The following is a 25246-nucleotide window of genomic DNA, read 5'->3' as shown; positions in this document are numbered from 1 at the left end:
CTCCAACTATAAAAACAACTTTTGTAACAGACTGGTGGAATGATCATGTAACGTGTATGCTTCTACCCTCATATCTTATCTAATGAAGATTTCAGTATACACAACGAGGACTTGTGCAATCATAAGTACAGCGATGGGTGTGGGGTGAGGAGGTCAGTGACCACCAAAGACGCTTATTCACAGGATCAACTTCATAGGAAGACTATTTACACATCAGTATAGTTTAGGAAAATGGAAGAAATCCAGACTATTCAAAGGAAACCCTACAAAAGCGCAGCACGGTGGCTGAGTGAGTAGCGCTTCTGCCTTGCAGCGCTGGGGGCCAGGGTTAGATTCCCAACCAGGTCAACATATGCAAAGAGTTTGTATGTTCTCACCGTGTTTATGTGGGTTTTCTCCAGGTCCTCCGGTTTCCTCCCACACTCCAAAACATACTGGTAGGTTGTTTAGATTGTGAGCCCCATTGGGGACAGGGACCGATTTGTCATGCTTTGTGTAGTGCTGCGTAATCTGTGTGCGCTATATAAATAATTATTATTATTATTATCATTTAAACATTTGGAGGACACAGAAGCTCCATGCAGAGATGGTCCATGGTCATGTTCAAGGACCATCAAACAGCAAGGCAACTGTGCTAACCTCATGGACTTATGGACACATGACCATAAGTCATGTTCTGTGATACTGTTTTCCCATGGAATATACTATAAAATATCTTGGTATTGGCATTAACACCGGTAAAGGTGGTCTCTGAGGACCACCATGCACATCTATGAGTATATTATTTGTGCTGGACTTTCTTTCACTAGTAGTCTGGCAGCAGTTTACTCTCTTCTCTCCATTAAAAATTAAAAACACATGCACACCCGGCTGCAAACTATTAAAACTGTCACGAGACAAGAGAAACTATGGAAACCTACAAGGGAAACCTGAAGACCAGTAATGTCCCATTCAACGTGGTCCCAATGAGCATCTAGTCTTCATGGTCACTTCCTTACACAGAAAGTAAGGTCCAGGTAGTGATGACTATGGATGATGGAAGGGGCTATATTCAGCTGTCCCGTTAAAGTGAATGAAGCAGCAACGTACATGCTAGACCAGACGCTCAGTTCTTACAAGGGTACAAAAGACCCCTGCTCTCTTTATCAGTAGTTGGACCATGATAAATGGAAAGTGGTGCATTTTACTAATATGCTCCTTTAACTATGAAATTAGGATTTCATGTATAAGAAATGTCATTTCTGCTTTGGCAGAAATTTGAAGGTGGAAAGAGATGTGCTATGACAGTGGTTCGGCATTTGTTTGGTATACACGGCGTTGCATACCGGGGCCTATGTGTCTACATGTGTCATGCAGCATATTTTTCTAACCAGCCTCCACAATAACAAAGGATCATTGTGCGGCACCTGACTGACCGGCACCTCGTCTTCCTCGGAGCCACCGACCAGAGAATGCGGTTCCACTAGTTTTCTGAGCTAGAAATCTGACAGCCATGGTAATGTTATGGCTTGAAGAAATTTGTTATTTATACATTATTTTTTTAGTGTGAAAGGTGACATATGTATTTGTATGGATCTATAGATATGGATGTATAAAAATAGCCTTGAGGGCTACATGACATGGACAGTGTGAGTATAGAAGATCAGCAATGCCATCTTTACCTATGATACGGACAGATTACCAATTACCAATTGGGTTTTTATGTTTGCATGAGATTGCATGTTTTCCCTTATCCTTACCCTGATGATGGTCCGATTACTGAGACCTCCATCAATTATGAGATAGGACCCCCAGCAATTCAGAGAATGGGGTCCCATTCTCACTAATGTGGAGTGGAGTTGTGGGTCAAGCATGTGTCCTGCTGCTCCACACTGTTGAAGTGTTTGAAATTGCTGAGCACAGTGCTTAGTTATCTCCAGCACTCTCATAGACACTGAATGGGAGTACCAGAGATATCTGAGTTCTGTACTCAGCAATTCCTATTACAGATCAATACTATGGTCCTGAGAAACCATAGGAATGGGGGCCCTGCTAACAAGAGCTTACATTCTAGTATTCTAATGTAGCAAAGATATAGCCTAATATCTGTGAATTTTTCCACATGGTAAGACAGAAAGAGATATCTTTACTCCAACCCTTTTAAAGGGGCAGGGCAAGTTTGCGTGTTATGGATAATGGGGAGCATCATAGCAGTGAATGCACTGGTTACATGTAGTCCGTGACTTGCGGAATGAAGCATAATTGCCTTGCATGGAACAACCCCTTTAACTGGGCCTCAACAAATAGGGTGTATTAAAAAATTTTCAAAACTTGACTATTCCATTAATATCCTTAATCTCCCTTCAGGGCACGTGCTCAACCTGCGTCTCCATTAATTAATGAGAATCGGACCCCCTACTCTGGAATGCTGGTGGACCCTCACCAATCATATTATTGTCCCTTTGCTATTACATGCAAATTTGGTACTGCCCCTTTAAAAGGAACTGGGCAAAGAGAAAAGATATCCCTTCCAGTCTTACCATGTGAAACAATTCACAGATATTAGGCTACATCTTTGCTTCACTAGAAGCCTAGAGTGTAAGCTCTTGTGAGCAGGGCCTCCATTCCTATGGTTCACCTGACCTTATTATTGCTCTGTAATGTTCTATTTTGTTTGTCTGTTCCCCATGATCTGTAAAGTGCTGCAGGATATACAAACACTGGTACAAACCCAGTAAAATCCTGAGAAATGGAAAACTTTCATTTGTCCCAGAGCTATAGCAGTAGATTATTGTAATGCGCAGTATATGAGGTGGAGGTTTTGGCTGTTGATAACTTTTTGTATCTTGTTGGTATATGATCCTCTGACAGTAAAATTGAAGCCGTCAAATGGCGTGGCCTTAATTTATTTTTACAGTGAAAAATAAGGGAAATCAGTTCGCGGCGTAACAGGGTGTCAGGACGCATTTATCTAAAGTGACAGCAGATTAAATGCATTACAAAAAATTTACGGCTAATGGAAAACAAACTGAGCTGAAGACACGTGAGATTGTATGTCAGGAAGAAAGAGTCTGCATATCAAACAAATTACCTCTAATTTGCTTAAAATCTCAAACATTCGCCTGTTTAGTTACGATTTTGATTTTACTTAATATGTTTAACATTAGCACACAGTGTAATAGGAACAAAATATTCTGCTCCATTCTAAGTTCTAGAATTCAGTGTAACTGCCCAGCAATAGAGAGAACTGTGCAGCCAGGAAATCACATCTTCTCCTTTCAGGCAGTCATATATGGGCTGTATATGCAATATTATGTGGACTATATGGGAGTATCATTTAGATATTATTTATATAGTTGGCAGTTGTACTTGTGATCATGTTGTCTGTAGATGTGCCCAGCATTAGAGAGAACTGTGCTGCTAGGAAACCACATCTTCTCATATAAAGCAGTCATATATAGGCTGTACATGCAATATTATGTGGACTATATAGAATTGTTATTTAGATATTATTTATATAGTTGGCAGTTGTACTTGTGATCTTGTTGTCTATAGATGTGCTTAGCAATAGAGAGTACTGTGCAGCCAGGAAATTACATCTCCTGATATATGGCTGTATTATATAGGCTGTATATGCAGAATTATGTGGACTATGTAGGAGTGTCATTTATATATTATTTATATAGTTGGCAGTTGTACTTGTGATCTTGTTGTCTATAGATGTGCTTAGCAATAGAGAGTACTGAGCAGCCATGAAATCACATCTTCTCCTATCAAGCCGTCTTATATGGGCTGTATATGCAGTATTATGTGGACTGTATAGGAGTATTATTTAGATATTGTTTCTACCTTTTGCAGTTGTATTCTTGATCTATTCCAGTATTATTTAGACACCATGTAGCAGTATTAAAATATGAATAGGAATTGTAGGATCATATTTTCTAAAAGCTGGTAAAAGGAGTATGTATATGAACAATGTAGTATTTATGGAGGGAAAGGGAAAAAAAACAATTTAAAAAATAGATAGAGAACATAGAAGAACTCTCAATGTGCATGAAGTGGACTCAGACTATTGGGACCACATTACAAGTTTTTCTTTGGGACCAATGATTACTTGCTCGAAACGAAGTGATTGTTTTGGATAACTTCAGTTCCTGCCATAAATTAATTAAACTAGTTTTACAGGAATTAGTAAATGACACTCATTCTAAAACTATGGAAGAGCGACCAAAGTGCTGCGCACCCCCCTCAAGAATTCCTTTAAATGAGGACAAGCAATGTTGAACTTTGCAATAGATTAATGTTAGACCTTGACATGTGTATAGTTTACGTCATTACACAGTTCCCTATGGACAAGTTTCTATATATTGATATCTAGTATGTAAAAAGCCCTTCTAACATGAAGTTCAATAATTGTGATTTTTGAACCTGCAAATTAGACACTATGCACAATCTGCTCAGCTCCTCCTTCTCTATAACATGCTACCCGCAAATAGTACACAATATACAATACGCTCAGCTCCTCCTGCTCAATAACATGCTACCTGCAAATAGTACACAATATACAATACGCTCAGCTACTCCTGCTCTATAACATGCTACCTGCAAATAATACACAATATACAAAATGCTGAGCTCCTCCTCCTCTATAACATTCTTACTGCAGATAGGTCACTGTGTATAATCTGCTCAGCTCCTCCTGCTCTATTACATACTGCATGCAGATAGGGCACTATGTAAAATCTGCTTGCTCCATCTGTACTATAAAATGCTGCCTGCAGATAGGATATTATAGACAATCTGTACTGCTCCATCTGCTCCATAACATGCTGCTTGCAGATAGGACACTATGTACAATCTACTCAGCTCCTCCTGCTCTATAACATGCTGCCTGCAGAAAGGACACTATGTTCATTCTGTTCTGCTCCTCCTGCTCTATAACATGATACTTGCAGAAAGGAGACTATGTTGATTTTGCTCAGCTTATTTTGCTCTATAACATGTTGGTGTGGATAACTATGAACTTTCATGATGGTTTCTCTTTAGTCATCAAATGCCTTTAAAGGTGGGAGCCCCTGTGAGAGAAGAAACAGGGCTATTTTTGATGTCATTGGGAATCTCCAAAGATCAGATACTAGTGATAAAAAGATGAATAGATTCTTGACAAGAGCTCATATTCCTATATACACTGGTGATTATTTGTCTCATGGTGAATCCTTACAGCTCCATCTCATAGGCAAGCGGTGTGATCTCTGGATAATATCCAAGTATGTATCATCATGGGAAAAGCTGAATATTCCTGGAGCCTTTATAGAGATTTCGGGGGACATTAATCATAGTGGGTCTCGGGTTCGCCTATTTTTGCGCCTGGTTTGTTCTCTCTTTTGGCTTGTGATTTATGATGGATCTAGTTCTGCCTTAGTAAATGCGCTTTGGAATTGTCCCATGTCCGATTCATTTGCGCTTAATTTTGCACCAAATTTGTCTCAAATTTTTACCCTACAAAGTAAAACTCATTTGAGACTAATAATGGAACAAGATTCAAAAAAGGTGACAGAACGTTCAGGGCTTCATTTTGTCTCATTGTGCTGTAACTGCAGGGACTAAAAGTTACAAATATGTAAAAAAAAAAAAAAATTCTTGCTGAAATGAGTCTTTGCCTTTTTATTATAATGTGCAGAAAATGGAGTCTGATAATATTCTCAGATCTGTACAATAAGACAATAATCACTCCCAGAGATGATCCTATAGACAATGACGAAGTCGTTACTGGAGAAATTTTACATTTTAAACTGAGCAGAAGGATTTTCCATGTCGCATAGAGGGAATTTTTCACTTGGAAAACGAAAACCTTTGTTTTTAGTAATGAAAAGTGAATTTTTTTTGAAGTGCACCTGCTTAGAGTAGGTGTACTTTAGCGCCTATTTTGCGCCTTTTTAGGTGCAAATTTGTGATAGATCCGGTGCAAACATCTGTATTTCAGCCTCTCACTGTGTCAGATAAGGCACAGGGACTCAAAACCACTAAGTGCCGAACTTTGCAGTGCACCAGAAAATGGCGAATAAATGTGACAAATTAACGAACTGCGCCAGATTTTTGTGCACAAAAACGCTTGAAACTGTCTAAAAAATGATTAATTTTCCCCTTTATTTCACCTGAAAGCTAAAAAACATGAGGGCATTTCCCACCAAACCTGTTAATCCCTTTCCTTAACGTCAGAGGCTCCTGCCTTAGTATTGTACACCCCTATATGTGTCCTTGTGCAATGTTATACAATGTATAACTTTTTAATGTATTATTATATGTGTTTTAGGAAGCCTAGTGATAGTGATAATACAGAATCTCTACCTTCAGTCCTACGTGAAGCCACTATAAGACATTCAGATAGAGTATCTCTTCCCCATCTGTATAATGTATGATCCTTCTGTAATGATTTAATATGTAACCTTGATATAAACCTTCTAGGTTCATAGAAGAATTGTTACGGTGTGAGTAGGGACATATGTACCTGTCAAAAAACTGAGGAGAAAGCGCTGACTGTTACATATCTATTTCTGCCGGCTTCTCTGGAGATTATATACCCTGGGAGGATAAATCAGGGGGAGACCAATGACAAACATATGCTGTAAAATATAAGGAAGAACGCATATTAATGGATGTTTCGGCGCTTCTCAAAGGCACCTTTCCTAAAGTTTCCACACGTTCTTGTGATGCGATCCCTCCCTCATACAATTATTACAGAGGACACCTTGTTCGTGGTGAGACAGTAACATTTGTATAGTAATAGTATAAGACAGTGATTAATTCTGCTTTGGGAGCTATGAGCCGGTGGGCCCCCATAAGTAATGGGCTTCCATGTAGCTCAACATGTCATCTGATTAGTAGTTGCCCAAAACCGTTTTTGCCCCAAACACGAATAGATAAGGCTGCATTCAGAAGTACGTGTGCCCGCCGTACTGTAGAACGGCGGCGCAAGACAGAGGAGGAGGGGTGAGCACTGCTCACCCTTGCCTATCTCCGCAGAGAAACATGGCGCCATAATATGCGGAAAGATAGGACATGCCTTATCTTTTCCCCAGGTACACATACCCAAACGGCCGTGTGAATTGTAGCCGTCCTTACATGTAATATTCCTTTACCATACTCCACCTGATGCCCAGGATGAAATGATCTGTGACCGGTGGTCCTGGACCGCTGGATTAGGATACTCACCGGTCACTTAAACATAATTGCCATTACATGCAGTGCTATGATGTCGGAGGTTTCTTAAGCGCTAAGTATTGAAGAAATAACACTGCGTTTATGCCAACAACATCTGATCAGGGCCGGTTTTAGACAAAGTAAGGCCCTGGACAATACTAAAACTACTTTATGTCACAGTCACAGCTCCTTTATCCCTGCACAATAATAACACTCACCAGAGGTCACAGTGGGCAGTGGGGTCCGTCTTTAACTAGGGGTCAGCTGTAAGTTGGGTGTCATTAAGTAGGGGACCGCCGGTAGATTATTTATAGAATAATCAATGGAAATCACATGACCCTCCATCTGCAGCCATTTTATGGTCAGGAATCTCTGGCTGATGAGGTAAAAGACCGGAGGCTTCACTTTACATATCATAAAAGCAGCGCAGAACTTTTAATAGATGTATATTGGTAAATTAGCTAATATCCTGCCCCTCCACCCCCAGTTTTGCATACATTACAAAAAAATGAGGTAAATTGGACAACCCCTTTAAGATTTATAAATGTCACTCTCTATATTTTACAAATCTAAAGCCATTTTTCTTTTTCTGTACAGATGGATTGCGTTTGAAGGCGCCAATTTCCTCGGAAGACAAATGCTACTGGATCCACAGCAAATTCTAAACTGGTCACAGTTCAGCGGCTGGAAAGCTATCGGGTCCCTACGCCCTGTAAAACAGGTAACACAAGCCGTACACTGCTCTCATTGATCATTCTGTGTTGACAGTCCATCAATATACAAGTCATAAAGATAAAAGGCAAATAGGCTAAAAAGTTTGGTTCCTTGAGCTAACTGAAGGTCATAGTTATTACCCTGTTTCCCCTAAAATAAGACATCCCCTGAAAATAAGACCTAGTACAATTTTGTTCAGGCTTAGAAATATAAGGCCTCCCCTGAAAATAAGACCTAGCGGCAGTCATTGCAGGAGCTCACCCTGCGCCATACATTAGTATTAGTAAATCTTTTAGATGCTGCAGAAGGTTGTGACATGGGGGAAGAATTCATGGAATAAATCACTGGTTGTTGTGCTACAAATGTGATACCAGCAGCTACCAGGATAAGAAGGGTCATCTATGGAAAGTGTTTTTACTAAACGTGAGAGATTGGGGCCAATGATTCCAATAGAAATTGAGTCACAAGAAATACAGCATGACATTCAGAGTTTGGAGAGTCATGAGATTGTTAGAGAAGTTGATTTTTTGTTCAACGATAAATGTAAATTTTTGTTCATGGAAAAATAAGACATCCCCTGAAAATAAGACCTAGTGCCTCCTTAGGAGCAAAAATTAATATAAGACACTGTCTTATTTTCGGGGAAACAGGGTAGCAGCTGTCCGTCATGTTACATAATTGGATTTTCTAGAAACACAACGTACAGTAAGTAGGTATAAGTAACATAGAAAAGAAATAACATCCCCCTCTGCATGGCCCATCAGTAACATTACATAGATAACATGGATATATTGCATAAGTAACCTCAGCTATTAAGTTCAGTACATGCAGATACAGAAGAAGCAACAAAACAAAGATAAACTGCTATGCATATATACATTTACGGAAGCCTAAATTAGAGTAAAGTTTGCCAAAAATTTATGTATACTTTGAAGCAATTTTGTTTAGTTCTGTAAATAAAGCAGTGGAAAATAATAAACTTTTGTAATAGGTTTTACTAAGGAAAAGGGTCATCTGTCCCTGTTTTCTGCTTCTTTCTTCTCCTGTAGTGAGCAGTGTTACTGAAAGCCTTCTCAATTCAGCACACAGCAGATAGATATAGCTCTGAATAAAAATAAGACTGGTGACTGTCTGTAAAGAGTTAACTATGTGTTCTAGTCACAACAAGTTTTCCCTATGGGATAGGGATTAACATGCTAATCAGTGAATGTCCTAGTGGTGAGACTATAATAGATCACAAGAACAGGGGGGGCATTGCACCCCATATGAATAGACTTGGTAGTCCCATATGTGCCCCATTCTATTAATCTCTATGACGGAGATAACCGAGCTCAGTACTTGGCTACTTCTGTCAGTAGACATGAAGCGGATGCTTGAGCTGAAGCTTCATTCAAGAAGAGTATAGGTAGTCCCCAACTTAAAAGGGTTTTCCCACAAAGACAAGATTCTTAAATATACTCACATTCTCTAATTTACTGTTATTCAAAAAATACAGCATTTCGCAGATATAAGTCCAACCTGTCTCTATCAGTCGTGGTATACAGAATTTTGGTTGCTCCGGGATAGGAATATCAATCTTTTTGTGACTAGGGTTGGGCATGGCAGATTCTACTTATGATTAGCTTCTCCTGCCTGTATCCAGCCCCATCTCCCCTCCATTACAAGACAAGCTCAGACACAGGCACTACAAGCTACAGATAAGATCTTTATTCAGGGGAGGCACTCTGTGTCTTATAGCGGATATGTAGCAGAGCCGACTAGAGCTGTGGATCATTGTGTTTTAAATTCATCTCATGGATCTCTCATCTCTGATCTGTCTACTTGAATTCTCAGTAGCTAAATAAAAGTGTAGATAAACCCTGGACACTGACCATCACTGAGTTATAGGAGCTAAAACAGCGATAACACTGAGTAAAATTGAAAAGTAAGGGGTTAAAATGATCTTTATTGTGTAAACATCACTAGGGGATTAAAATTTGAGAACTTTCCTTGTGGGCATTCCCCTTTAATGGCACCCGACTTACAGACGACTTCTTGTTATATATGGATATCAGGTTACTGGTAAATTACTGAATTTTGCCCCCTGGTTGTAATAAAAACTGTAAGAGTTTTCAAAGGTGTCTGTAGTAGAGCTTTATGGTTATTCATCTTCCCATAACAACACAAAATTCTCCCTGGGACAAAAAATTGATTATATTCACACGGAAAACAATACAAATATGGTCAGCTCACCTTATGATGCACTGAAATCCACCTGAGATAATAAAATTTATCAGGCTCTCTGTCAGGCTTCAGGGGTAGTGAACCCCCTGGACCACCACGGACGATGACACAAGCCGACACCTGGGACTGGAATCTAATTGGCACCCGGTCATCACCAGAGCCTGCCCCAAAAAACTGGTTGGTCTTGCTGCGGCGTGGTACCACCAGGTCATTCCACAGGTGCGACTAGTCCAAGGTGGAAGCCAAGGTCGAGGTACAAAATCAACAGGCAATCTTGTGGTCAGGGACAGACAGGGGGTCAAGGGAGGCGGCAACAGTTCAGGGTCTGGAACAGAGAAGCGGAATCAGGAACAGGTCCAGGGTCACAACGGGAGGTCAATAATATCCCAGGAAGCTTTCTCTGAGGCATATGAGCGCAAAGATCCGGCGGGGGAACATGCCCGCAGGGAAGCCTGGACGGGAGCAGGAACGTGGAGTGGTAAACAAGGTCAGTAAGGGCCGCTGCCACGGAGAGGGGCACGGGTGCTCCTGCGACCCACATCTCGGCACTCTCCTTATCTATCATCTGTTTGTGTAGGTATCAGAAGGAAATCTACACAAGAAATACAAAGTTTATTATTATCATCTGTGCTACTGATTTATGCATTTTAGTTATAACATTCCCTGTTATCAGAGGAGGCCCAAAGGCTTTTTAACCCTTGATAATTTACATTGTTTTATCTGTCTAAAAGTTTTCATCAGAATCATTGTTGATGAGTTGATTGAAAAAGGACCATATGTTGCATTTGCGTTGTGCTGTTGGTGGAGCTGTATGGAATAGGATGACCAAACATTGAAAGCCATGGATGATTTTCATGTGTTAGCTTATTATTATATTCATATTACTTCTCCTTTCAGCCTCCAGTCTACTTCATGGTTAAAAACAGGGACAAGGACAAGTACCTGACAGTCACCGGAAAAGATTCGAGAGCAACGTTTATCAGTGTCTCTCCGAGGAACGGGCAGACGACTCAGATCTGGTATTTCTGTCGAGGATTCTTAAAGTCCAAGGTATGAATTAATTTACATTATTTACCAGAGACGATGTAGAATGTATCCACATATTCCCACTGGAAAGAGTAAAAAGACAGTCATGTGATGGTTATATCACTATGGTTATAACACCTTGTTCTAGAGGCAAGGTCCTAAATGATGTGTTTTACTGATGTATCTACTGTCCATCGGTTTATCCTGAACCTCTCTGACTTTGGTGTGACCTGGTGGCCCATCAGCACAGTTGACTTTTATTCCATGTAGCATCTTCACACAAAACTGATATCTAAAGGTTTCGACAAGCTCAAAAAAAATTGGTCATTGCTCGAAATGTTTGAAACTGTTTAGTTGTCTAAGAAGTAAATGCATCCATTCATTTGGTTGTTCCCGACTCTCTTCTCTTCTTATAGAATTGTCTAGAATGACTGCGTTATTCATAATTCTTATTTTCACAATTTTCAGGCCAGTGATACATGTTTGGATGTCATTGGAGGCAAAAATATCCCAGGGTCAAAGGTGTCGTTGTGGGCAGAGCACGGGAAAACAAGACAGAAGTGGAAGATCAATAAAGATGGGACAATTTCTTCATATATAAGTGATGACCTTGTTCTTGATCTAAAAGGTATGAGATCCCAACTATTTGGGATGTCCTTTATGGGGTCCCAATATGTACCGGTAGTCAACTTTCGTATTTTACTTTCGTATATGGATAAAACTTTTTATATCCATTCTAGGTGATATTATGATGTTACCGATCTCGTGTCTGAGTGCAAATTTTTTTGGGGAATTTTTACAGCACCTTAACTGAGAGTCAGTGCACCCTTTTTTGCCCAGTTTCACCACCCTGTCAGATTCGATTGATAATGCCCTATTACCCATGTTTAAAAGGGTGCACCAGACACCATCGCCAGGTCCATGGTGCACTGAAATTCTGCATATTAAAAAAAAAGATTGCTATGCATTTAGGCTACTGCATGTGTCCGTTTTTTCACTGCTGTGAATATGAGCCCTTATGCCATAGAACTCCTCGAGTAAGTTATGCTTAAGATGAAGGAGGCTTCTCCTACAAGGCCATATTTTTAAGGCTGCGTTCACATCTTCCCATTGACCTGTGTTTAGAAACCCGGATCAGTGAGAGGCTTCATTTTGGTTGTGCAAGCATTTTTTGGCAGAGACCCTTGGGGTGTGGAGTAGCCTCTCCGGGCACTTAGAGCAAAGGCTACTCCCGCCCCAGTAGCCTGTGGTGTCCCTACTACCGGCACACCCTAGTCAAAGCTTCTTTTGCACCACTAACTCCTGGAGCTCTGTGCAAGGTATGGGTGTGCAGCAATGAAAATGGAGCTGGCTGCGACAGAAGCTTCGACTAGGGCTCACAAGTAGGAGGGACAGCAGAGGCTACTGGGGCGTGGAGTAGCCTTTGCCTAAAATTTGCATATTAGTTAGATAAAGTGTAGATAAGGTAAGAAAGTATTATTAGTTAAGACAATTTAGGGCTTAGCATGTGACTGGGAACCTACCATCAGATGTACCTTAAAGGAAACCTACCATGGGGAATATACCATCAGAAGTAGATCTGATGGTAGATTCCTCCAGATGCCTCTGCCCTAATCTATAATTCAATAATCCTGGAACGTAACCTAACTAGTTAAAAACTTTATTTTTGTAAATTAACTGCAGAGGTTTCTGGGGCGTGTCCTAGCCTGGCCAGGCACTTGGATCTAAGGCTACTCCACACCCCAGTAGCCTCTGCAGATAATTTACATATTACTAAAATAAAGTTTTTAAGAAGTTAGGCTACAGGATTATTAAATCACAGATTAGGACAGAGGCAGCAGGAGGAATCTACTATCAGATCTACTTCTGATAGTAGATTCCTGATGGTAGGTTTCCTGTAATAGGTAGGTTCCTGATGGTAGGTTTCCTGTAATAGGTAGATTCTTCAAGGTAGGTTTCCTGTAATAGGTAGGTTCCTGATGGTAGGTTTCCTGTAATAGGTAGGTTCCTGATGGTAGGTTTCCTGTAATAGGTAGGTTCCTCATGGTAGGTTTCCTGTAATAGGTAGGTTCCTCATGGTAGGTTTCCTGTAATAGGTAGGTTCCTCATGGTAGGTTTCCTGTAATAGGTAGGTTCCTCATGGTAGGTTTCCTTTAACATTCCTTTATGATTTTAGAGACAACTTTTATTTTTTCACAAATAAGGATCTAAGTGCCCCAGGGGCAGGTCCGTAACTGGAGGTGCAGCTTTTTTCTACCTTCTGCATTTACCATCTATGATGAATTTCAATCTGGGCAACAGCAATTATAGCCCCGACCCTAGTGCACTGAGAAGCTCATCTACATAAAGATAAGCCGGAAATTTTCCCTAAAATGACAGATCTCTTGGAAAAACAGTAAAACTTTCCCTTCTAGAACTCATGACTTGTCTTCTTTGTCAACATAGGTGGAAATTACTACGATCAAAACTACATAGTCGTCAACAAGCTCCAAGAAAATGTCCTGACACAGAAGTGGGACGTGGAGATACTGTGATGTCTCTGAGATACACACTCTGTGATATATGAGACACTTCTTTCCACTTCCAGTCATGTTGTGGAATATGGAAACTACTGAGGTCACGTCACTGGATTGCTGATATGCCCGGCTGGTGGCAGAGATAGCATTGCTCCTGGTCTTCACAAGATTTTCCATCTGCCCTCGGCCACATTGAAGTTGGCGGCACAAGGAAAGACTTTGGTTTTTTTGCCACTGGATCCAGGACATGTTATCGTGTTTGTCTGGGAAATGTTTCTGTTACCTCGTTTTATTCTGGACTGAACTTTTTGCAAGTTATACATTTGGGAGACGGGAGGACAGAGCCGTCCCCTGTGCCTGATCCTTCTACACACTCATAACTGGAGTCTATGGAGAATGAGCCCGATCTGCACTCCATACTGTGTAACATGTAACTGGCCAGCTTCATAGGACATAGTGTGACACAGGACAAGCAATCGACAATCTCAACACATTTAAAGGGGTTGTACGGAATTAGGAATTGCCCTTTCAAGTTCTATATCTGGTATCAGCCATTCTTAGGTGAAGTCTACTTTATGGTGGATTTTAAGCTATATTTAGACATCTGATTAGACCTTAGGAACATGCTCCCTTTCTCAAACCTGCCTAATAACTGGTGTTGAGTGGACCCAAACCGTAAAAGGTCAGTTTGCGGGTTCGGACCCACCCCAAAACTTCATTAGAAAGTTCTGGCCGATGTCAGGTTTGGCTCAACTGCCCCTCGCGGTAAACGCCAGCAATTGGCTCTGACATTTTAGACCCTGTGGTTGGGGATCGGTACCTAAATCTGGACAGGATTTTAAAATTCAATGGGTCTGCTCTTCACTGCTTATAACCACATTTTGTAATATCTATATATTGTGGCGTATATATCAGGTCTAACATGTCTATGCACAGGACTTGTTATCGCCTTTAAAAAACAAAGTTCGTAAACTGCCCTCAGTATTAAAGGGATTGTCTTAGGACGATAGGCGCTTTCCATTTGTTCGGTTAGGACATATGATAGAAGGGGGTCCCAAGCTATGAGTCAGAATGGAGCCGTGTAATACCCTGTTACCCCTGTAGGTGCCTTCGAGGCCGCAATTTAGATGATTTCTTAAAACAACGGTATCTATGTAAGTCAAAATTTGCATTTTTTTATTCACCAGCCTTATATAAATTATATCCCAAATCTCATCTGCTTGTTGCCTCTATTAAGGAGTCATTTATATACAGCTACTGTTTGGAATAAGACTGGACCCCTTGTGGCAGCAACAAGTATTGTCCAAGTTAAAAGGACAGTGTTATCAGGTTTTAGCGTATTTTACTCACGTAGGTTATAAAATACACATCCTACAATGCTCTCTTTTGTGTTAAATCTCCCATAGTTCCCTAAAAAAAAATCACCTCCAAAGTCATATGTATAGTAGCAGATGTATGTATCTTTGGCTCCATAGCAACTAGACACATTATTCTGGTATCGTATTAAAGATAAGAATTGAATCTTTCAAATAGCAACAGGCTTGTGGTTCTGTGATCTACCAAACCAGAGATACCGACAGTTAAATATATAGTTAAGAATATAAGTAGCAGATAAAAATACAACTCCGCCTTTTTGTTTGACTGCTTGTATCTCTGGTTCTATAGAACCACAAGCCTTATTGCAATTTGAAAAATAAAATTCTGTAATAGGTTTTATAGAACCCAAGATATGGGCATCTGAAGTGACTCTCCCTTTTCAGCTTCCAAAAAGTAACTCATCTCAGGCAAAATATGACTCTTCTCAGCTTATTTGCATATGACTTTACAGATGATTTTTTTATGTAAATGGAAAAGATTTTACATTAGAAAGGGTAGAAAGGACATTTTATACCCTACCTAAAGCGGCTGCTAGTTTAATGGGGTAAAAGTTGCCGATAGTGTCCCTTTAAGGGCACTCAGCCATATATAGGCAAAAAATGGTAACGCAGGTACTGCAGTTGGCAATCAGAAACCAAGGTCAGGTTACAGGATTCACTCTTTTTGTATATTATATTGTAGGGTCAATCCAGCCGTTTTTCTGCCATATATAAGCACAGTTCAATGCCAAAGGTTTCCCAGTTTAGTCTCAGCTGGTCCTTTATTGTCATTGGAATTATGGTTTCTGTACATTCACTTGCACTGATAAGCAAGAAAATAGTAGGATTGATGCACATTGCTGTATGTCTGATGTAAAAACTATTATTCTCCTACACATATCATGTATATACATATAGACGCTCATGTATATGCCCTGTATGATGACGATGTAGGAAACTGTATATTTATACTGTTCAGGAACCATAGTGACTAAGATATTTATATACCCCTGTAAGTAATGTTGTGTATATGTGTAAATCCAGAGCAGATGAATCTATAGAACCTATATGTATATATTATTATGCAGCTACACAGGAAGAAGGGTTGTAAATCAGATATAGCATTGGAAGATGAGCCGGACGAGTGCCTTTATTTGTAATATGTCGATACTGATGGTGATTTTCTTTATATTTGGAATAAAAATTCAGTGATCTAAGCAAAAACTTGCGCTTTGGTTTTGCACAGAAGCATTGACTCCGCTCATAAAACTGCAGTGCGTTGAAATATATGTTATTGCTTTAACTTAGGCCGAATTTAAACTAACGTATGGGCACCGAGGCGTAGCTGGGCGGGCATACGTCTGGCGGGATGCATTTCCATAGAAATGCTCGGTATACGGACATGTCCTATCTTTTTCCGGTGTACGGAACGCTACAGGTATCGCTCAGTGCTGCCATGGCCGTCTATGGGGGACGTATGTATGGCCGCATGCTTACAGCTGGACATACGCCCCCCATACGGTCAAAGGCATCCGCAGAATACAACACAAGTGTATCACACGTTTTGACATGTCAGTCCCTGTTGTCATCACAGCAACTGTATGAAGGCCCCATATACACCTGACAAGACCCCTATGACCTCTGGTGAAGCTTTCTGAATGCTTTACTATAGTCCCAGATTGCAATAATCAGCTGTAAGATGTCTGTAATGAAGCTTTATGGATAATCCTTGGTCCCATTACAGCAAAAAAATTAAACTCCAATTGTCACTGGGGCAAAAAAAAAAAAAAATTGTCTAGAACTACAATTATAAAATATACAGTTTCGACTTGCATACAAATTCGACTTAAGAACAAACCTCCGGACCCTATCTTGTACGTAACCCGGGGACTGCCTGTAGTCTTCATTATATATTTCCTGGTACTTTGCTGCTATAAAGTCTGTGTAGAGCTGCGCTGTTGAGACTAACATAGATCTAGCATTTATTATCAGGAAGGACACAAAGTGGAAAAGGATTAGATGCTGCAAACATAGTGCAAATTGTAAAAGGGGTTGGCCACTTTACCTCAAGTAATGTGTGTGTGGGGGGCAGGATATTAGGTAATTTACCAATACACATCTATTACTAGTTCTTCTCCGCTTTCTTGATATGTAAAATGAAGTCTCCTGTCTTTTACCTCATCGGTTATAGATTACTGACCATAAAATGGCCACAGGTGGAGGGTCATGTGATTTCTATTTATCTATGAACTATTGCCCTGCCAGGACCTTGATCTTATATTCATCAATAATATCATTAAGTCCTGGGCAAGGTGATTGTTCATTGCTATTGCTAATATCCTGACCTCCACAATTATACACGCATTGCAAAAACCATGAGGTAAAGTGGCCAACCCCTTTAAGGATATTCAACATCCCCCACCGGGGCCAAGCCTTTCTTGGATGGCTGCAGACAGCCGGGGCCCAGAATACTGGAGTGGCTGGCTAGTGCGGCCTTGTGCACGCTGTGGTCACGGTGCTTGGTATGTGGTCACGGTGCTCACCTACAGCCTGGTAGGTCTCCAGCAGGTGATGTGTGCAAGAAATATGGACAGAGAGGCTGATGAAAGAGGTTTCTCCCTGTAGCAACCCCTGGGGTTAATATGGAAGTCCCTGGATGATGGCGGATGGGCAGCCCATGATGGTGAAGCAGCCTAATCCAGGGATTACACGGAGGCACGTTGTGCAAATCAACTTACAGTTCTTTTTCAACTTCAAACGGCAGGGCACAGCCTCAACAGTAGCAGCAGATTCAGCGGAGCTGGAAAGCTAATAAGAGATAGCTGGTCCGCAGGAAGGTTGTTCACAGCCTGGTAGTATCTTCCATGGAGCTGAGTCCGGATGGTGGACCTCTGCTCTGGGGCTTAGTCTCCCGACTTGCCCTAAGGGTGTCAGGCAACTCTGCTTCCTGGTAGTAAGACACTGGCTGGTGCAGCTCTGCAGGTGCAGCACTTTCCTCTGCTTACTTTGCTGACTGAAACTGCAGGACCTTGTACTCCCGCCCACCAGGGGTTTTTATACTCCCTTGGTAAGGTGGAAGCCAGTGGCGTAACAACCGCCATAGCAGCCGTAGCGGTTGCTACGGGGCCCGTGAGGTTAAGGGCCCGGGGATGCACGGACTCCGTGTGTCCCCATACTTTCAGTACCTGCCGGATCGTGCACCCGGGCCCCTACCTCTGTGTCCACTCACCTTCCGTGAGCTGCCCGTCCCCTCCGTGAGCCGCCCGCCCCTGCACAGGAGAATGCTCACACTCCCACTGCCAACCGCACCCCCCCCCCCCCCAGGTGAACACTCGCCCATCCCCCTGCATGCTGGCGCCCAAGCAACCCCGCCCCCCACCCGCCCCGGCGGCCGAACAAGGACCCGCCCAAACAACACATCGCGCTGCCGAACAAGCAGCTGCCCGACTCCCCCAATACTTTGCGGCTTCACCCCCCTCCGCGGCCGAACAAGCAAAGGCCCTGCCAGGCGGCAGAGCAGGAGGCAGAACGGCACCTGACCCACTCCACCAGATTACACCCCCCACCCCCCCTGGGCGAACTACACTCCGCGCTGCCGAACAAGAAGCTGGCCAACTCTCCCCCGCGGGCGAAAGTGCAAAAGCCCCCCGGGCAGCAGAACAGACACCCGCCCGACTCCCCCAGAGTGTGACGCCTCACAACCCCCCACCCCCCTGGACGCCTTGGAGTGCTCTTTGTATACGTGATTATATATTGTTTGTGCTGTTTGTATTTTCCTTGAGTATATACTTTGTATATCTGTATATACTGTGTATATGTGTATATATGCATCTACTGTATTTATGCACGCACATATTTATATAAGCATATATATGTGCACATTTAAATATATGCACATATATGATGTATGTGTGTATTTGCATATGCTCTGTATATATGTATATGCTGAATGTGTGTGTGTATTTCCCATATGTGTGTATATATGCTTTATATACTGAATGTGCGTGTATTTGCTGTATGTGTGTATATTCTGTATGTATATGCAGCATGTGTGTACATGGCGTTTTTATACTGCATGTATGTGTTTATATGGTCAGTGTATACTGTATGTGAGTTTAATATATATATATATATATAGTATATAATGTGTAAGCAGTATGTGTGATGTTTATATACAGTATGTGTGTATATACTTTATGAGTTTGTATATACAGTGTAACAGAGTGCATAAATGTGTGTGTATAAGTGTATACTTGTATGTATATAGGTGCGAGTATATGAGTGTAGAAATTTATGTGTGTGTATATAAGTATATAAATGTATGTATATAAGAGTGTAGAAATGTGTCTAATTGTATAAACATGTCTGTATAAGAGTACATTCACAATAACGTGTGAGGGATGTATATCTGTCAGCAAATTTGCTGCCGGATATACTTCCCCCATATGTGTCTATATCACCTCTCCTCCTCTCCAGCGCGCCCGACATGTGCCTGCCACGCTATAGCCGGGCGGGTACACGTTTATGTGAATGCAGCCTAAATATGTATATATTTTTGGGGGGGAGGGGGCCCCATGTAGAAATCTGCTATGGGGCCCAGCCTCTCCAAGTTACGCCACTGGTGGCAGCACCCTCCAAACAACTTCCAGCGTGCTCTACAATAGAATAAAGTGGCTACAGCTGCAATTACAGGCAGTCCCCGGGTTACGTACAAGATAGGGTCTGGAGGTTTGTTCTTAAGTTGAATTTGTATGTAAGTCGAAACTGTATATTTTATAATTGAAGTTCTAGACACATTTTTTTCTTTTGCCCCAGTGACAATTGAAGTTTCAAAATTTTTGCTGTAATTGGACCAAGGATTATCAATAAAGCTTCATTACAGACACCTTACAGCTGATCATTGCAGTCTGGGACTAAAGTAAAGCATCCAGAGAGCTTCACCAGAGGTCACAGTGGGAGGAGGGGTCCGTCTGTAACTATGGGTTGTCTGTAAGTCGGGTGTCCTTAAGTAGGGGACCGCCTGTACTGTAAGTTCTCCACCATTTATGTGAGCAATATCAGACCACAAACAACTGAGCCGTGGTCTGTACTTTGGGCCCTGTGTTCACATAGAGAGGATCTGAGAGAAGCATTGGTAGAGCACTAGGACCCCACTAGGCTACCATAAAGGAGTCCTTCTTTTTGACGAAATGTATGATGTAGACTCTGATGCAGATGTGCACTTGGCCATATCTTTCCTGTCAGGTACAATCCATAGTCTGTGTATAGCGTACAATTTTCATTTGGGTAATGCAGATGTCCGAGCCTAAGGGAAACCTGGTGTGGTGACATCTTAGAAATGTTGTTTTCATTATACAGCGCTGCTTCTCAGGAACTGCTGTGTCCAAGCTTGTATTACAGTGTCGCTCAATAATCTGAGAAATCTGGGAAATGACTGCAGGCGAAAGGTTCTGTGAGGACTGTACTGCACAAGTTCTGTGTAACCCGGACCTTCTTGTACACAACCTGTTTTTGTCTTACGAAAATGACTCACTAGAGGACATAAATACATTGCAGGTTTTACATGTAAAAATACATTGTAGTTCACATTCATTTACAGGTGTAGTAGAGCTGAGTTTGTCTTTAGGCACATTGATTATATATTTGGCTTTGCTTTTTTTTTTTTTTTTTTTTTTTTTTTTAGCACATATGCACTTTTGTTGAGCACTTGGGATAGGCTGACACAGAGCCCTTCAGGCGACACAGAGCCCTTCAGCGTAGTTTTAAAAATTGATTTTACTAGGAAGGAGGCCACAGATAACAAATATGAGAAGATTACTACAGTCCCGGTGCCTGGATCTATGAGTAAGTGTCCCTGGTTTATCATGATGGATTTCGAAGGTAGATTTCCTTTAAAAAAACATCTGCCCTATAGCGTAGTATTTTTGTAAAAAAAAAAAATTGTTAGCGACCATGCAAGGTAAAAGTACTATGACATCCTTTAATTTCATAAATTAAGAGAAAAATACATATCTGAATACCCAAGCAAATAATGGGTGCCCATTTTTTAGGCTGCCGTCAGAACATGGCCGCCATATTGGATCAAGGTTTTTCCAATGGGATGGTGGTCAAGTGGAAGATAAAAGAAGACCAGAATTTTCTTAGAAATGTGCAATATTTCTTTTTGTTCAGAAGTTATCACCGCAGACATTCTCCGTAGATTCGCATGTAGGTTCATAACTATCGGATCCAGCGCCTTCACCTCTGTGTTCCTCGGCAGGGACATCACATAGCTGTGTATCACTGGGAATGTTCATAGTTTTTGGCGCATTCCTGTGCTGAAAATTACTATGAGACATTACAAATTTGATTGCGGCAATAGATTTCTGAGACAACTCTGGTCTTCTTGGAGGTGCTACATGACCACCTTCCCAATGGAAAATTGCTTTTAATCCAATACGGCGTCTTTCAAGATTGCGGTTCTGGAAATAGAAATTAAAAAAATAGACCCCCCCTCCCCCATCTGTTACTTACTGGGGTATCCAGATATATTGTTATCCCTTTTGAAAATAAAAGGCAGCCTGGAGACGTTTGACTCAGCCTTTAAAAAGCAGAATATTGTAGGTAGGATTTTGTTTGTGAATAAAGCATAAAACAGTATAAAACATTCTGCAAATTCACTCTGATGTGGATGTTATTCTGAGGTAAACAAAACTTTCAGAAATATGTGGGACTAGTCTGACGTGAAATATGTGAAACTACTGTGATTTGGTGCAGACTGGACAAGTTTTTAACGTGGCACATAGTTGTTCTCCATATTTATGACATAAACAACAATGGCTGCTGGGCGCCGCTGTGTCTGGTAATGGCACACGGGACAGACAAAGAAACCATCTAAAACAAAATCTGCTTTTTGATCCCATGGCATCCAATCATAACACAGAAAACATCAACATCAGAAAATGAAATGAAAGCTGTGTTGTGATTAGTTGCTATAGTTTTATTTACCCGTATATAGTCGAGTATAAGCCGACCTGAGTATAAGCCAGGACCCCTAATTTTAACACAAAAAAATTTAAAAATCTATTGACTCAAGTATAAGCCGAGGGTGGGAAATGCATTAATTCACAGCCTCCCCAGTAGTATACAGCCAGCCTGTCCCCAGTAGTATACAGCCTGCCAGCCCCCTGTAGTATATAGCCAGCACCCATGTAATATACAGCCAGTTCCCTGTAGTATACAGCTAGCCTGCCCCAAGTAGTATACAGCCCGCCAGCCTCCCTGTAATATATAGCCTGACAGCCCCCAGTAGTATACAGCCTGCCACCCTCATGTAGTATATAGCCTGACAGCCCTCTGTTGTATATAGCCTGACATCCCTCTGTAGTATACAGCCAGCCCCCAGTAGTAGATAGCCTGCCAGCCCGTAAAAATATAAACTCAGTACTCACCATTCCAACGGCCCAGGCAGCTCCACTTCCATCTTCAGCAGCGGCTGACATCACAGTTGTTTGCCAGCCGGGCCGTGCGGACGGAGCTGTCGCGGAACTGCTGCGAACATGAAGATGGAAGCGGAGCTGCCGGGACGTCAGAATGCTGAGTACTGAGTTTATTTTTTTTTATATACCCGAGTATGAGCGGAGTGGGGAATTTCATCACAAAAATTGTGCTGAAAAACTCAGCTTATACTCGAGTACATACGGTATATGGTTTTATATATCTGCTCTAACATGTCTAGCATTTATGTGATTCTGGCAATATGGAACGGCTATTTTAGCAATTCCAGTTTGTTTTCGGGCAGATTTCTCAAAATCTTGTTCAGGGTGACTGGTTTTGTGTCTATAGTGGAAAGGGTTTACTAGTACAGATGAGCGAACCCCAAGTTTCCATTTCGGATTCAGGGTTTGGGTGCTTCTCGTGCAACCTAGACATATTTGGACGATGCAGGAAATAGACTCCTCTACGTAGCAGCCAATCATTGGCCAGGGAGACAATCACAGCGATTCAGCATTATGTCCGGTCATGCAGGACACACCCGAATGGAAACTTCAGGTCTGCTCTCTAGTTACTAGTAATAACAAGAAAAAGGTGTAGTGGTACTGCCAAACGTGGCTTCAATGGAATAAAGATTCACCCTCTACTCACGTATATTGGAGTGCTACCTCTTTATTTGAGATTATATATATATATATATTACACACACACACTATGCACACATGCGGCATGTACACATCATTATACACATATATATTATATACATATAATATTGTACAATGTGCAGCCTAATATGTATATAATGGTGCACATCCTTTATTCTTTAGTGCCAGGTGACAGATGACGGGGGCCCCCTGACACTGCAGGCCCCACAGATACCTTTGTGCTTAACCTTATATACAGCACACAGGTGCCAATGTGGCTGGTTCCACTCTACACAAGACAACATTCGACGAGAATGAGATAAATTTAAGGCATTCAGCCCGTCCTCCAGCATAAGCTATTATGTCATCTGTTTAGTTCCTGTCTGCAAGAACATCCTAACAGTTCCTGAGAAATGTTCTGAATTAAGTTACCAGAGCTCCAGAACCTTTGAATTCCATGACATAATATGGGAAGGAAGCCGATAGCTGGCAGTCTCCTCTATGAATGCACAGCATTTCCAGCTTGTAATATTAGCTAAAATGTGGATATTACGTTCTTGGAACACACAAGAAGCAGCGGCCATCTTGTTTCATGTAATACAGGTCCATGACCCCATGTTACATTTCACACAGAATTTTAGAACTTAAGAGTTGGTTCAGTTTCTTTTTCTAGTATATTGAAGTGAGGACAGGCAGTATAAGAAAACAGGGAAGCCATGAGATGGGATAGTGCAAGAATCCAAAGTTGGAAAAAGGCAGACTTCTATTTATTATGCACTTATAAAACTTTAAAGGGAACCTGTCTTCAGGGAGCTAATTTTCACTAAAGACAGGTTGCAGGAGGCCATTACAGTTGCATTGCATATATGCCTTTGTGCTTTCTCTAAGCATTTGCATTAAAATATAACTTACCCTGCACTCGGACAGAATCCTCTGTGTAGTCCCAGGGGTTGGGCTTTGGTTTGGATGCATTTTAAAAATCATGGGACTTGTCTGTGCTGCAGACTCCTCAGCTTTCAGGCCACACCTTCGTGTTGTTGTACAGCTCCTCCTCGTGTTGTTGTACAGGAGCACAGAGGTGGGGGCCAAGAGCTGAGCAGTCTACAGTACAGAGGAGTCGCTTGTTGTTTTTTGAAATGCAGCCAAACCAAAGCCCAACCCCTGGGACAACACAGAGGATTCTGTCAGGGTGCAAGGGAAGTTATAACACACAATTATATTGTAATGCAAATGCTTAGAGAAAGCATAAAGGCAGATGTGCAATACAGCTGTAATTGGCTTTTGCAACCTTTAGTGAAAATGAGGTCCCTGGTGACAGGTTCCCTTTAAGGGAAACAATTAGCGCTACACTATGAAGGAATATGGATCACAAGGTAAGACACTGACATTGACTCTATGTATATAACAGGTTTGAAGGACCCCATATTACATTACAGGTGGAGATGGGTAATTCAATCTCCCTAAATATCAATATGATAGGAGGCGTCAGGTAAGCAGGTTTCAAGGTCTAAGAAGTCATATTCTAAATATAGAATATATATTATATTATAAATAAAAGATACATTATTTAATTGACTTGTAATTCCCATTAAAAGGTCCCCAGTACTTTTCCAGCATCTTGAGATAAGGAAATTACATCAGAGACATATCTAAGCTACTAAGTGTTCTGCATGCTGCTGGCTTTTGGCTACATACAATTGAGGCATAATGGGGCAACTAGGAAAGTCCATGTGGCTATACAATATCTACATATGTCTCCCAAATTTTGAGGAGGTACAGTGTGGTTTATTTTTGAATCACATGACGAGAGGGAGATATTCTTTACTGGAAGCATTGTAGAACCTCAATATTAGATGTGTGACTGAGAAGCATGAACAGGTCCACAAAGCATAGGTCAAGTATAATAAGGGACACTTACTTATAGGTCCAGGCACCGTGACTGTGGTGATCTTCTTATATTTGGTATCCATGGCCTCCTTCCTTTAAAATCAACTTTTTAAATTATGCTGATGGACCCCAAGGGCTCCTGGGGGAGTTACCAGAGCCCCCTCCATGCTGCAGTTTCACAGGCTGTTACACAGTCTCCCCTCTCCTTCTGTTCCTTCAGCACTTCCCC

General features: G+C 41.5%; 1 protein-coding gene across 1 annotated transcript in view; it reads left to right on the top strand.

Moving 5' to 3' along the window:
• The window catches only part of CRYBG3 (crystallin beta-gamma domain containing 3), a 122289-nt gene extending 106062 nt beyond the window's left edge, over nt 1-16227 (top strand). Inside the window, exons 19-22 of the mRNA XM_072138512.1 lie at nt 7777-7900; nt 11014-11166; nt 11611-11770; nt 13588-16227. Of these exons, the coding sequence (XP_071994613.1) occupies nt 7777-7900; nt 11014-11166; nt 11611-11770; nt 13588-13676 (526 nt within the window). The 3' untranslated portion in view covers nt 13677-16227. The remainder of the gene's footprint in view (nt 1-7776; nt 7901-11013; nt 11167-11610; nt 11771-13587) is intronic.
• Nucleotides 16228-25246: the final 9019 nt, after the last annotated feature.

The sequence above is a fragment of the Engystomops pustulosus genome, chromosome 2 (assembly GCF_040894005.1).
Source record: "Engystomops pustulosus chromosome 2, aEngPut4.maternal, whole genome shotgun sequence".
Taxonomy (NCBI): Eukaryota; Metazoa; Chordata; class Amphibia; order Anura; family Leptodactylidae; genus Engystomops; species Engystomops pustulosus.
The sequence above is the reverse complement of the archived record's forward strand: the minus strand, read 5'-3'. Positions and strand labels throughout refer to the sequence as shown.